At 38.6% G+C, this 14,819-nt stretch overlaps 1 protein-coding gene across 4 annotated transcripts in view; it reads right to left on the reverse strand.

The window, feature by feature from the left end:
• The window catches only part of Kmt2a (lysine methyltransferase 2A), an 84,150-nt gene that overhangs the window by 46,558 nt on the left and 22,773 nt on the right, over positions 1–14,819 (reverse strand). For all 4 annotated transcript variants that reach the window (XM_076846352.2, XM_076846351.2, XM_076846350.2 and 1 more), the window contains 4 exons: positions 9,780–9,849; positions 3,210–5,860; positions 1,625–1,802; positions 210–444 (listed from right to left, as the gene is read on the reverse strand). In XM_076846352.2, coding sequence (XP_076702467.2) covers positions 210–444; positions 1,625–1,802; positions 3,210–5,860; positions 9,780–9,849 — 3,134 coding nt within the window. The remainder of the gene's footprint in view (positions 1–209; positions 445–1,624; positions 1,803–3,209; positions 5,861–9,779; positions 9,850–14,819) is intronic.

Raw genomic sequence — 14,819 nt, forward strand, 5'->3', positions numbered from 1 at the left:
ATTAGACAGCACTGTCCCAGAGCATTCCTTATTTAAGGACAGCCCAAATCTAAACACTTCACAAAATCCAACTCTGCAACTAATCTTGCAGCTCAAGGAGATTCAATACAATCACTTTCAGTTTCCTAATGTATCTTTGCAACAATCCAGGGATAAATAAGAAACCTTCATGATTGAGAGGCCAACACCTCAGAGTAAGACCCACTTACTTGCAGCACTGCTTCTTTATATTGCGGCCACCAAACTTGGGCTTGTCTAAGCAATTAGTGCAAACGCCACAGTCCTCAGGCACCTGGCAGCCAGGACACTGCCCACACCGCCTTGATCTTCGTCCTTTCTTTACTGGAGGTTCCTGAGGGGCCTTGTTTCTGGTGACAGGCTTAATTGGTTTGATGGGTGGAGCAAGAGGTTCAGCATCTTCTGAGCCAGCAATTGATGACTTGTCTGTTAAAGAAATGTGCCATTTATTCCAAAGGAGTATCCATTTTCTTTTTGGAAATAGAGGGCAAAACCCTTAAAATCCCTTTGAATCATTAGATACATCCAAACTTCATTTTAATTGGTAATCAAAAATGAAAATACATTTTTTGGAGGGTACTGGGGATTGAACCCAGTGACACTCTACTTTTAAGCTACAGCCCAAGTCCTTCCCTCCTTTTTATTTTTGTTTTTTAATTTTTTCTATTATTTTTAAAAATTTTGAGAGTGACTTGCTAGGTTGCCTAGACTCATGATCCTCCTGCCTCAGCCTCCAAGTTTCTGGGATTACAAGTATGCACCACCACGCAAAAATATTCATATGTAGAACTCAGATTTTTTTCTAAGTAATTATTTAAATGTTTAAAAAGACCTGTACCTTGCAGCTTAATGAAAGCAAAAATCCAAATACTGAAAACAAGACAGTCTAACCTAGAATCAAGAACATGAATTAAATGCTTCTAAGGATTCTCTAAATCTCTAAATTTGTTAAAGCTGCAACCCAACATTTCAGAACTATATGGCAATTATGAGAATGTGTCTCACAGACCTCCAATTCCAGGGAGCATAACTGACCAAGGGCCCCTCTGAAATCCAATGATAAAGAGGCTACATGGTTGCTCCCCAGCAGTAAGTTACCAAGGTAGGCTTGTTTCTGAGACACAAAAGTCTCCTCTGACAGTCAACTTTGTTGGAGGACTCCTTGACAGCCCTGCCAAACCTAACACTGCATGGCAATCTAAGAAGGTTCTGCCCAACCTTCCTTCACTCTCTTCTTGCACTAGAGTCTGACAGCTCTCCCAGTTTTTCCTGGCTACTTGTCTCTTTTTTTACTCAGGCATTTCCCCTAATAAAATCCTTACACATTTAACACCCTCTAGTTATCTGTTTTTTTTGAAAGACCCAAACTATGAAGAGCCTACTGGTTATTTTTTTTTTTTTTTAATATTTATTGTTTTAGGTGTAGATGGACACAACACAATGCCTTTATTTTTATGTGGTGCTGAAGATTGAACCAGGTCCCGCCCGTGCTAGGTGAGCGCTCTACTGCTGAGCCACAATCCCAGCCCTGCTACTGGGTATCTTGGAAAGATTGGTGAACAAGTCAAAAGACTGTTTATATCCCAACACTAACCCTCTGACCTACCATCATTTCCCATGGAAGACAAAATCTTTTCTCGTTCTTCCCATGGTAAGGCACTCAGGGTGGGCATGTCATCAGGAAACACAGCTCGTTTTCGGCCAAGGGCAACAGCAGCTCTTCTGCAGACATGTTTAATTCGAGGTCCTCGCACAGAGGTCTCTGATGAATCACTTTCTTGACCCTAAACACAAGAAAGGCCAAAAATGATGATGATCATACATGCTGCAAATATAATTAAATGAAGCCAAGGTATACTTGAGCACTTCATTAGATCCATTATCAAAACATGCAACTAATTACTCCCAGCTGATAAGCCCTATCAATACACAGAAATCAACTACTTCTGCATTCTGAAAATGGCAGCAAAAAGGCCTCTCATCAAAAAACAGAAATCTTCCATTTCCAATTATACTAATTCTTTACAATTTCTCTCAAAATTCAAGCTGTCAATCTATATTACAAAAAGGTTCAGTCTGGTGTTCTAACTATAGATTGTTTCCTATATTTCCTTATCAACAGAGAAGTGGGTGAAATAGTCTATAAATGAAAATATAAAAGACCATGGCTCCAAACATAAGTATCTCACATACTGAAAAGCCATTGGTCTTATCACCAGAAGGCAAACCAAAACCATCCAACACAGTGTCAGAAATAAGTCTTGTCACACTGCTAATAGAACTCTCAATTGGTAGAATCATTAAATGTAAATATGGCTCAAAGGGGAATTACAACATAAAATCTAAGTTTTTGGCCATCTTAATCTAACTCGGTATGTTGAAATAAATAAATATACATCTACTACAGAACAAAAATTGCTGATCCTGGTAAAAATTGGTTTGGTATGGTGTCATCATCTTTTTTGAGGGGGTGGGCAGTGGGGTACTAGGTATTGAACTCAGGGGCACTCCACCACTAAGCCACATCCCCAGCCCTATTTTGTATTTTATTTAGAGACAGGGTTTCACTGAGTTACTTAGTGCCTCATCTTTGCTGAGGCTGGCTTTGAACTCTCAATCCTCCTGCCTTAGCCTCCCAAGCTGCTGGGATTACAGGCGTGCGCCACCGGGCCCGGCTTGTGTCATCTTAATGAACTGAATTCTACATTTTTTCTGCTCCACAATTAAGGATAAGCTTCCCATTTGTATGTCACAAACATCTATTATCTATTGCTCTAATCACTCACTACACAGAGGAAGAGAATGTTCTCGTTTTCTCTTCTTTGATAAATATTAAAACATAACTATAAAAATGTACTTTCAAAATTTAAGCCCCAGATTATACCTCAAACAACTCAGCAGTCTGTAATATCGTTTCAACCTATCTTTTAGCTACTTAGTTCACACTTTCTCATATACGTTTTATACTTTTACATCTCTATCCACACTGTTCCCTCTACTTAGAATGTTAATGCCTTCCCATTTTCTAATTATCAAAATCCTACCAGTCTTTGAAAAACCATTGCACACACCACCCCTCTATCCTACTTTTTACACAACTGGATGTAACTGAGACATTTAGCTTAATTAAATCTAGCCTGTAGAAGGGGTGCAGTAAACTGATAGTTTTAAAGGCAAGGTCAAAGGAGTACCTGTGCTTTGGGCTGGTCAGCTTGTTTAAGACTCTTACTCTTCTCAATCTTGCAGAGCTGGGCTTTGGCCTTTTTTAGGAGGCTGGCAACCCTCTTGTCAGTCATTGGAAGCTTGTCTGCCTGAGCCAACATGGAGCCTATGGAGGAAGTGGAATGTTTAACAGTGCTAGATGAAGGAGTGGAAAGGCAGAGGGTTTTCTCCTTCTCCAGGGATGGGGCAGTTGGGCCGAGGTCCAAGTTGGTTTTTTCCAGATTTCCTCTCCCTTTCTTTATAAGTATTTTGGTTTTGACAGCTGTTGTATCCCCAAGAGTCACAGAAGCAATATCAGTCCCAGAATCAAGTGATGAAGACTTCTTCCGCCCTGTTGCTTTTTTGGCAGAAGATGAAGTGGCAACATCTTCACCAACCACCTTCTCTTTGGAAACCCTACCCACAGGATACAAAGCAGAACTACTCTGAATTTCTGATCCCTTTTTCCTTTTCTCTTTCTTTGACTCCCGCTTATTCTCTTTTTCTCTCTCCCGGTCTCTCTCTCTACTCTTGTCCTTCTCCATGCTCTTCTCAGCATCTCGATCTTTGGACAGCTCCTCAGGGGCCTTGTCTTTATTTCTCCCCCTCTCAGTCTGAGAGCCTGGGGTAAACCAAGGAAAGAGAGGAGTAGGACTACTTGATGAAAATGGCTCTGCTGGAGCACTAGTCGGCTTCCTTGGTCTCTGATTTTTCTCTGGAGATTCCCCAGACTGAGTCAGGGAATGAGAAGGAAAAGTAAAAGTTGGGTTTAAGGCACTAGTGGCAAGAGGACTAACAGAAATGCTTAACGAGGAAGAGACAGAAGACGGGGGGGTGAGAGGTGACAGCTCAGAAGTACTTAGCCTTCCGCTTCTTGTCCTCATAGAGTGAGAAGGAGATCTTGGTTCAGATCGAATAGGACTAAACACTTTTCTTTTCCTTTTTCTATTAGATACTCCTGAAGAGGATGTTCCAGCAGAAGTTCGATTACTAGGCAAGGTTACAGACTCAAATATTCTAGAGTGTGCCTCACTTGGAGTAAATCTTGGAGCTCTCAGAAGAGGGCTCCTTTTGTGCATATCAAACCTTGTTCCAGAATGGAGTGGTGAAAACAACCTGGCTGAAGCAGCAGAACCAGATGTAGAAAAACCAGACGCGAAGCCAACATCCTCAGGAGTTAGTGGAGGGGGTCGGAAATTATCAAATATTGGTTTGCGAATCAGACCTTCTTTGGCATACTTTGCTGAGGAAAAGTATTGTGGCTCTGACCTAGAATGCTTTAAAGAAGTCCACCTAAACGTCGGCTCTCGCAAAATAGATTTTCGCTTCCCTTGCATGGGAGCAGCAGAAGCAGGCAAAAACGGTGATGCTAAGGGGATTGTTGGAGGCATAAGCCAGGGTGTGTGGTCAGAGATACTGGAGGCTGGCTGCAGTGGAGGAGGGGGAGTAAGCAGAGGTGGAGGTGGAGAGGAGGAGGTCTGCTGCTGGGGGGCACTCTGCAGAGTTGGTAATTTTTTAGTTGTTCTAGATCCAAAACTTCTCTCTGACACTGAATACCTTCTGCTTCTCCGATCATTACTCTCGTTTTCTGGGGACTGGGAAATAGGCAGTGGAGTATGAACTTCAGGGGTGTCACTCCGCTCTTCAGGGAGTACCTGAATCTCCTCAGAGGCCTGAGAATCTGTGGAAGTAACACTGGGGCTGCTAGATCGGGAGGAGTCTGAAGACATTTGAGAAGAGTGCTGAGAAGCTGCACTTGATTTTTCAGAAGATCCACAGGATGTGGCACTGAATCTACTATTTGGTGTAGATTCCAGCCGGGCAATTTTAATGGGAGGGTCATAATCCTCATCCTCTATAAACCGCCGAGGGGTTTTAATGATCCGTGAGGAGATAGCACTGACAACAGGCATGATGAACTGTCGGATGTTTTTGACCTGTGTCTTCACCTTTCTTCCTTGCAGCTGTGCTGCTTCTTTCTCAATTTTCTTTTGAGCCCCCTTTTTTGCCCTCTGCAAAAGTTGCTTAGCAATTGTTGCATCTGTCCTTTTAGAAGAAGGAATAATCCTGACCGGCTTAATCCTTCGAGGGCTTTGTCTGACAACTGTCTTATCTTCTTTCGTGGGTGGAGGTGTTCCTTCCTTGTCTTTCCGAACCTTCTGGGACTTTTCCAGTTCAGAATTAATGAGGAGACCCGAAGGGGTCTTTATCCGTTCTGTTGATGGAGGCCTTCCTCGCCGTCGTACAATCTGCACCCCTTTCCTTCCTATTTGAAGCTTCCCTGTCTTAAACTTAGACTTGAGAGGAGAGAGTTTACCTGCTCTTAATTTTTTAATCTTTGTGGCTTGTTGAAATGTAGCAGAAGGTGTCCGTTTAATTTTTTTCAGGCTATCTTCTTTGTTTCCCTTTGGTAACTCTGAAATGTCCTTTCCATGTGTTATTTTGATTTTTACTCCAGGGAATGTGGGAGGTCTTCCTCTTTTCTTTTCTATACTTTTAGAATCTTTCTTCTTGATCTTATCTCCAGATTTGGTCTCTGATTTATTTAGAGGGGAAAACACAGATGGGTCTGGGAGGATAGCTGAATTTCGGTCAGAGCCACTTCTAGGTCTCCCGCGAGGTTTTCGAGGACTAGTTTTAACTGTGTATAGAAATTAAACAATGAAGAGCATATATTTAGCTATGTAGTTCAGGGCTTAACCAAGCTGATTATAATTTAGCACAGGCCATTTTGTACTGAACTCAACTTGGGTCTATTGAGTCAACAGAACATCTTAATTGTGCTTAATTTCTTTTCACCAAAATTTTGTCTCAAAACAAAACAAACAACAACAAAAAAAAACCAAGTAAATAACATTCCTCCTGAAAGAACATTTAATTATTTTTGACACAGAAATCAAGATAATAAGAGGTTTTCCATTGAAAACTAATTTTTCTACAATTTTCAGATGAGCAAGTTCTTTTCTGAAGTAAAATTTTTTCTTTTTCAAAATTATATTACCTTATTCTAGCCACTAACAATAACATTTAGAAATCTGCTTCTAGTATATAATCTCATTTTTATTTGGGGGGGTGTTTACTGGGGGTTGAACTCAGGGGCACTCAACCACTGAGCCATATCCCCAGCTCTATTTTGTATTTTATTTAGAAACAGGGTCTCATTGAGTTGCTTGGTGCCTCGCTATTGCTGAGGCTGGCTTTGAACTTGAGATCCTCCTGTCTCAGCCTCCCGAGCTGCTGAGATTACAGGCATGCACCCCAGCAATCATCCTACCTTTTTACTTCAACATTTTGGCTTTGAATAAATTTGAACAAGGTGCTCTTCAACCAACAACATACTAACTTTCATAGGAAAAGTCTCCTGGGCAGCTCAGCATCCTACATATTCAATGTGTTTTACCCAAGTTTTGTTTTGGTTTGGTTTTGGTAGTGCTAGGGATTGAATCCAGGGCCTTGTGCATGTATGGCAAGCAGTCTACCAACTGAGCTATATCCCCAGCCCATGTTTTACCAAAGCAAACTAAGAAAGTTTTACTAAATAGGAAAATAATCATTCATAAGATCTCAGAATAAGGTCACACTGAACCCAGTGGTATGTGAAGTGACATAATGTGTCCACTAATCTACTTTCCTATCTAGTGACTCTTGAACTACTTAGTCCCAAGTTATAAAAAGATTTAACCTTAACTGATATCAAGAACAAATCAGCAATATATTAAATCAAATTACTTCTATTCTAATAAAGGAAATTTGCCCATTTACAAACTAGCTCGATTTGCTACTTATCAACAGATTTAAGAAAACAGGACTCTCAAATACTTACATAAACCTGAATTTTAAAATGTATTAAAATTTGCCTATGATATCACATTTTCTCTCTTGACTTTTCAGTGTTTTATCGGTTTTGTTTCGTTTTATTTTTATGGTACTGGGGATGGAACCCTGTGCCTCATGAATGCTAAGTCCTCTATCACTGAGCTACATTTCCAACTCTCAGTGTTTTACAGGAGAACACTCTTCTGAAACTAAAACTTCCCTGAACAGGGATTGAAAGAGATGTAGGCCAGTATGAACATTTTTACAATGGAGCCACTTTCTAACAAAATAGAAATCTACAAAAGTCTTATTGTTGAGCTTTTAAAATATAAATTCATTTCTTACCAATTAACTTACGAGACTTCCCTTAATAAAGATTTGCAAATCCATTCTCAATATATACTAATATAACAAATGTAACAGACAAGAAGACGGCAGAGAAACTACTTTTCATTTTATAAATAATGAAGGATATCCATATGGCCAAAAAAAAGTACATGATTCAAAGTAAACTGACAGCCAAGAAAAAAAACTTTAGAAGAAATGATCCTAAGAGTTGTAAGTTAAAAATTCATGCCCAGGGCTGGGACTGTAGCTCAGCAGTAGAGTGCTTGCCTCACACATGTGAGGCACTGGGTTAGATTCTCAGCACCACATATAAATAAATAAATAAATAAAATAAAGTTCCATCAACAACTAATGTGTGTGTGTGTATACACACACACACACATACACAAATATATATATATACAAATATATGTGTGTGTATGTGTGTGTGGGGGGGTGTATGTGTGTATATAAACTCAGGCTGTAAAGTACATGAAGAGATTCCTGATTTTGGTAGACTTGAACATGGTTATTCAGAGGGCTTAATCAATCCAAAAAACCTCTTCCATCCTACTTTTTCAAAAAGTGTTGGTAGATAAGTAGAATAAAGCAGAACAGACAGGGTTCCAGCTCTGTAAACTTCCTTAATCCACAACATATCCAAAGAACTCACACGTTGGTTATAAATAAATGTTCATCATATATTTTCTTGGCCTCATTTTGTCCTCTGTAAATGAAGGGTTGGACCAGATGATCCCTAAAATTCCTTTCCAATATGAAGTTTTAAGGATTCAACACATCTTCAAGAAACCACTGCCACAGTCTAAATAGCACAGATACTCAGGAAGTATTGGCAAACTTCTCCCAACTAGAATGGCAATATCAACACCATTGGATAAAGAATAATTGTGAACTTGGGTATTAGAATTAGATTGCTATGTAACATATCATGACTTTAAGTGCAACCCAAATGCCAGCAAACATCACAAACTAAGTTAAAGAACAAAACCAGCTAGCTATATCATATTTACCATATTTAAATACATTGTCTATTCACATAAAATCCAAGACAATCATATAATAAATTGGAATGTCAGCAGGATGGGAGAATGTATGTTCCATAAAAATATCTTTAGCCCTAGCTGGGTGCAGTGGCGCATGCCTATAATCCCAGCAGCTCAGGAGGCTGACACAGGAGGACTATGTGTTCAAAGCCAGCTTCAGTAATAGCAAGGCACTAAGCAACTCAGTGAGACCCTGTCTCTAAACAGAATACAAAATAGGGCTGGGGAATGTGGTTCAGTGGCTGAGTGCCCCTTAGTTCAATTCCTCATACACCCCCGGGCAAAAAAAAATCTTTAAGCCCTGTTCTATACAGAATTGAATAATGCAAGTCAAAAAATGTTATTTACATTGAGGATCTTCTCTTAGGAAACTGCTTGTAAGTCTAGAATGTCAAGCTATTCTAGATATTTTGTTGGTGAGAACAATGACATATATTGCTAAATAAATGGAAACACCTCATATAACTTTTATTTTCTATTATGATTTGGTGTGGATGTCCTCCAAAAGCTCATGTGGGAGACAAATGCAAGAAGGTTCAGAGGACAAGAGATTGGGTTATGAGAACCTTAACCCAATCAGTGAATTAATTCCGATGGGATTAATTGAGTGGTAATTGAAAGCGGGTAGGGTGTGGCTGGATGTGGTGAGTAATTGGGGGCATGCCTTTGGGGTACATATTTTGTATCTGGTGAGTGGAGTCTCTCTCTGCTTCTTGATCATCATGTAAGCTGCTTCCCTCTGTCTCACTCTTCCACCATGATGTTCTGCCTCACCTTGAGCCCCAAGGAATGGACCCAGCTATCCATAAACTGAGATCTCTAAACCGTGAGCCGACCAAATAAACCTTTCCTTCTCTACAATTGTTCTTGTTAGGTCTTTTAGGCCTAGCAGCGCAAGAGCTAACCACAATGTTTTCTTTTTTTAATATACCTTTCAAGAACCAGATAAAATTGTTTCATATCGTCTAATTTTGTGTTTAGTTCTTTGACAATAGACCAAATTTCACCTGTGAAAAATAATAGCCAAATTATTTCCAAAGGCAGTATATACTAATACATAATACAAAAATGTGTAACTGAGGAAGCACTTAGTAGGGTATCTTCAAACATATCCGGTTTCCCAATCATTCTGTGGAAACCCATTCCCCTTCCACAAGTAGCTCCCAGAGAGAAACATACTGAAGAATGAACCAAATGTGACCTGACAGAGCAGCATCCCCCAAAGTCTAGCTCATAAGCCACTTCCTGTGCCCCGGATTATAGATTATTCTCTACATACAAAGAAGACAAAAAAGAAACCTCAATACCCTAACAAACAAAACTTCAAGACACTGTGAGCTTAAATGGCCATACCTGAAGGAGACCTTGTGGGACTTCGCACTCTGACTTCTTCATCTGAGCCAAAACCTAAGAACTGCTCATCCTACAACAAAGGAAAATTATTTTAAAATCAGAAGCAAAAACATGAACATGAACATATCCCAAAGAAATGCCCAGACTCCTCTGAATGAATTTGGGAAAATTATCCTCTCATATTAAACAACATCCAAAAGGAAGCTATAAAATAACTATTATTGAAATAGATGGGCCCAGCCATACAGCTTCATTACAGACAAATAGGAGCTGTGTAGTAAATGAACAAAGCATTAAAATTTCATCTTTGATGTATAGTACACAGGGGATAATCCTAAAATTTCAAACTACAGATTTAGCCCAAAACAATTAAAGGACAACTTTAATACAATTCAGGTAAGCAAATTAGCACAATGGTAAAAATATATAGCCCCAATGAAACAAACAAATGCTTTTCAACAAATATTTAAGTCTACAGACAGATAAGGAATAACATACATAACACAATAATTTCCTGCCTACTAACTATTAATAGAGACTGAAAGTGCCATAATTGTCAGTTCCTTAACTCAGGAATTGACATTTAGATGTGATTTCTGTACATCTGAGATACAGAGATTCTCAACATGCATTTTATGGCATCATTTTTAAATGCCCTGTGATAAGAGACTTAATGGTGGGCAGCAGCATTGGTGAAAGAGATCATAAATTGACCACATATAGGTGAAATCCTTTTGCTAAAACTTAGGGAAACATCTAATTTTCAGATCTACTTAGAAAAGACAGAAAAGCAAAAACTTCTCCTTACCTCCAACTTATAATATGCCTTTAAAAAAAAAAACACTAAGGATTCATTCAACTTATTTGGAACAAGTTCTCTATTGAAACAAATTGATTAATAGAAATTCACCAATTCAAAGTAAGTTCTTTCCAGAGAGAAAAGCAGATATAGAATTTCAGATTCCAAAGACAAAAATCCACATAAAACAAGATCAAAATAAAGAATGAAAAACAGACTTATTTAAATTTCCAATTAATTTTGGTAAATCCCTAAGTTTCATCAATTAAAGCCCCCCAATTTTCCTCTTAGGAGCTAAGCTCCCATGTATGTGGACAACACTGGTGGATTTTCTGTTTAAGAGTTAGTTCTTTCCCAGTTACTTTAAAGCTGAAGTCAGGTGTTAATCTGTTTAAGTACTTTTCAACCAGGAATATATTGAAAAGTAAATGCAACCTTTTAGATAAATTAGCAAGTTCAACTCTTAAACTTAAATGCTAATTAGTCCAAAAATCTTATCTGGATAAATAAATCCTTCCTGTTGCACACACTGCACTATCATAAGCAACAGGCTTCTTAACGGGCTCCATCACTTTAAACCTGTGGGCTCCCTGGAGAATGTAAACAAGGTAACAGTCCAAAGGATTCAGACTTAGCCAAAGGACTAAGGTAATAACTATATAAAGAGAGAGAGAGAGAAAGAGAGCGCAAGAGAGAGCGCGCTACAATTAAGTCCATGTTTGCCACTATGTCATCATAAGCCTGGATAGCCCTGAGGTCAGGAGAGGGCACAGGAGACATATGCTACACTTGACCAAGGAATCTAGGACCTGGGCCCAGACAGTAATTCATCATACCTATTTTTCCTCTTGACAGGGCTTTCTCTGATGGGCACAGCATTCCAAGAAAGAGTATAGGCAAGAGCCCTGAAACCTATTCCTTCTGCACAATGATGTTCTTGGAGACCAGACTGCCAACACTGTAACATTTTCTTACTTCCAAAGATAGAAAAGACAGAAAAACACCCTTGCTGAGTTGAGCATAATGAATTGCTCACATTTAGCTTCCAGTGATTAAGATGACAAATTAAGCTATCTAATGTAACTTCCTAAGTGAAATCTAATTGTGAATTAATACACATAAAATTTATTACTCCTACCCATAACTCTGGGATAACCAGTTATCTAAGAACTTTCATGCATACATTTACTAGTAAATATCATTTTACTTATAAATATCTTAACATCTGGGATTTTTGTTTTACTGGCAGAATTTTAATTCTTTAGTTGTTGGTTATATTTGTGATGAAGCAGTAGAACTATTTCTTCCACAAAAGCACTTTAACTGGGTTGGGGTTGAGCTCAGTAGAAGAGTGCTGGCCTAGCACATGTGAAGACCTCGGTTCGATCCTCAGCACCACATAAAAATAAATAAATAAAATAAAGGTTTGGTGTCCATCTACAATTAAAATAAATAAATAAATACACACACACACACACACACACACACATATACATACATACACATACATATATATTAAAAGACACAACTGAACTCAAAATAAGTATTACAAATAATTATGTTTGCACATGAAATATATTGAAAGCTTTTTTGAAAAATACATTAAATTCTGCATTTCAAGGAATTATGTACTATTGGACAGTTTTTCAAACAAAATAATATTTCATTTACTTGTTCTTTCAAAGAACATTTACATCCTTGTTCTAGGGCTATCTGTTCCAGATGCAAAGTTGAGAAAGACATGATTCTTGCTCCAGTACTATCTAAAATAAAGAGGCATGTACTATTTCAGTCTTTCTTTTAAAAAAACATATTCATTATTTTGTCACTAATGAGCCATGTACAGTGGTACATGTCTATAATTTTGGCAAGGTAAGAGGCTGAGGCAGGGAAATGTCAAGTTTGAGGCCAGCCCAGATGAGATCCTGTCACAAAATAAAAAACAAAAAGGGTTGGGGGTCATAGTTGCATGGTAGAGTGTCCCTGGGCTCAGTCCCCAATACTGCTCAAAAAGTCACTACAGGGGTTATGGCTCAGAGGTAGAGCACTCGCCTACCTTGCGTGAAGCACTGGGTTCAATTCTCAGCACCACATAAAAATACAATGAAGATATTGTATCTACCTATAACTAAAAAATAAATATTTTTAAAAAGTCACTACAGAACAAAATACCACATAATTCATATTCCAGAATAAAAAATTTGCTTACATCTAAGAATAATTAATTTTTCTCTTACATATGTTTGGTTCATGAAGAAAAACTCAACAAGTTTCAAAATTCTTTGAAAGGATGACAATGTATATTGCTATTCCTCACCATTGTATCTAGTACCACTCCAGGGCTAGCAATTGGTGACCTAAATCATCTGCATTGATTAGATGTGGCACAATTCCTAGTGATACTAGTGATCTGATAAAAATTCAACAATGGGCCAGGCATGGTGGTGCACACGTGTAATCCCAGTGGCTCAGGAGGCTGAGACAGGAAGACTGCGAGTTCAAAGACTGCCTCAGGAACAGCAAGGCGCTAAGCAACTAAGTGAAACCCTGTCTCTAAATAAATTACAGTAGGGCTGGGCATGGGACTCAGTGGTCGAGTGTCCCTTAGTTCAATCCCTGCTACCACCCCCCGCCCCCCCAAAAAAAACCCCAAATTCAACAGATGGATCTCAATGCTCTTTCCTCTCTATCCCAGCTAAAATACAGTTTTCAGTTCCTCCCTTAAGTACTTCCCAATTTACCAGAGTCAAAGAGGAATAAACCATCCACTTCAAGTTCTTCACTTCCTGGGCTAGGTGGAGTTTCCGAAGATACTCTGAAAAATTCTATTCAACAATCTTGGCCAACCTTGGTCTCCACAACAAGGCCTGCTATGACCCTGTTCACATCTTTCTTCTTTATCTTCTCTCAAGAGGCTCCTTTGTGATGACACTTCATTAAATGGTAGGTAACTCAAACATGCCCTTTAGCAACTGTATCTTAGCATTTTTGTGTCTCCAAAATCTTTAGTCTCAAGAGCCTAAAAACTCAAATTCCTTCAATTACAAAATTAACTTCAATGAATCAATTGAAAATAAACAACAATAACCCGAGACAGTATCAAATTGCTCCTAAATCACACATTTTTTAAAATTACTTTTTGAAGAGCTCTAATTATTGGTATCATCAAATATGGCTCAATCAGATGAGCAGGCCACAGGAGAACTAAAGAGAATGACTAAGAACAGCTAAAGTTGAAGAAACATCCAGGAGGCAAACTGCACGTCTTGGCAGCTATAATAAGAGTAACACCTCCTCTGTGGGAATTGATTCCAGTTAGCTATCACTTCTGCTGGCACAGTTCCCTTTTGTCTCCTGCTACATGCTCCAAAATACCCTTCTTGATGTTGCATTTCAGAGACACATGCACATAATTACTAGTTTAATGAGTGGAAGGGATTTTAAAAATGCATTCACATGTTTGTCTCCTTCTCAAAGTGCGCACTCTTTGAGGACAGGGACAGTTTCCCTACTCATTTTTGTACACCTGGTATCTGACATAAATCTGGCACCCAATACATGTTTGTACAATGAAAATAAAGGGAACTGCAATATACTATTTAAAAAATATTAAAATACCTACAATGGTAATAGAACTGTAGTAGACTTCAAAGAATTATGCAATATGATTCTCACTTTTAAGAATGTGTAGGGAGGCTGGGTTGTAGCTCGATGGTAGAGCACTTGCCTAGCATGCGTGAAGCACTGGGTTCCATCCTCAGCACCGCATAAAAATAAATAAAGTTATTGTGTCCATTTACAACTAAAAAACATAAATATTAAAAAAAAAAAAAAGAGTGCGTAGGGACCAGGGGCTTAGCACTGTTGCAGAGCATGTGCTTATACTATATTAGCTGAGTTCAATACCCAGCACCAAAAAAACACACACAAAAAAGACACAGGGACCAAATTAAAACCACAGTGATATCACCTTAGAATGGCTATTATCAAAAAGACAAATGATAGCAAGTATTGGTGAGGATGCAGAGAACAGGGAAACTTTGTGCACCATTGGTAGGAATGCAAATTAATACAGTCATTTTTAAAAATAGTATGGAGATTCCTCAAAAAAAAAAAAAAAGACAAAAATAGAATTACCATATAATCCAGCAATCCTTCTTCTGGGTAAATACCCAAAGATACTGAAATTGGCATGTTGAGAGAGATCTATACTACCAAGTTTATTCCAGCACTATTCACAA

Source organism: Callospermophilus lateralis, chromosome 2 (genome assembly GCF_048772815.1).
Source record: "Callospermophilus lateralis isolate mCalLat2 chromosome 2, mCalLat2.hap1, whole genome shotgun sequence".
Classification (NCBI taxonomy): domain Eukaryota; kingdom Metazoa; phylum Chordata; class Mammalia; order Rodentia; family Sciuridae; genus Callospermophilus; species Callospermophilus lateralis.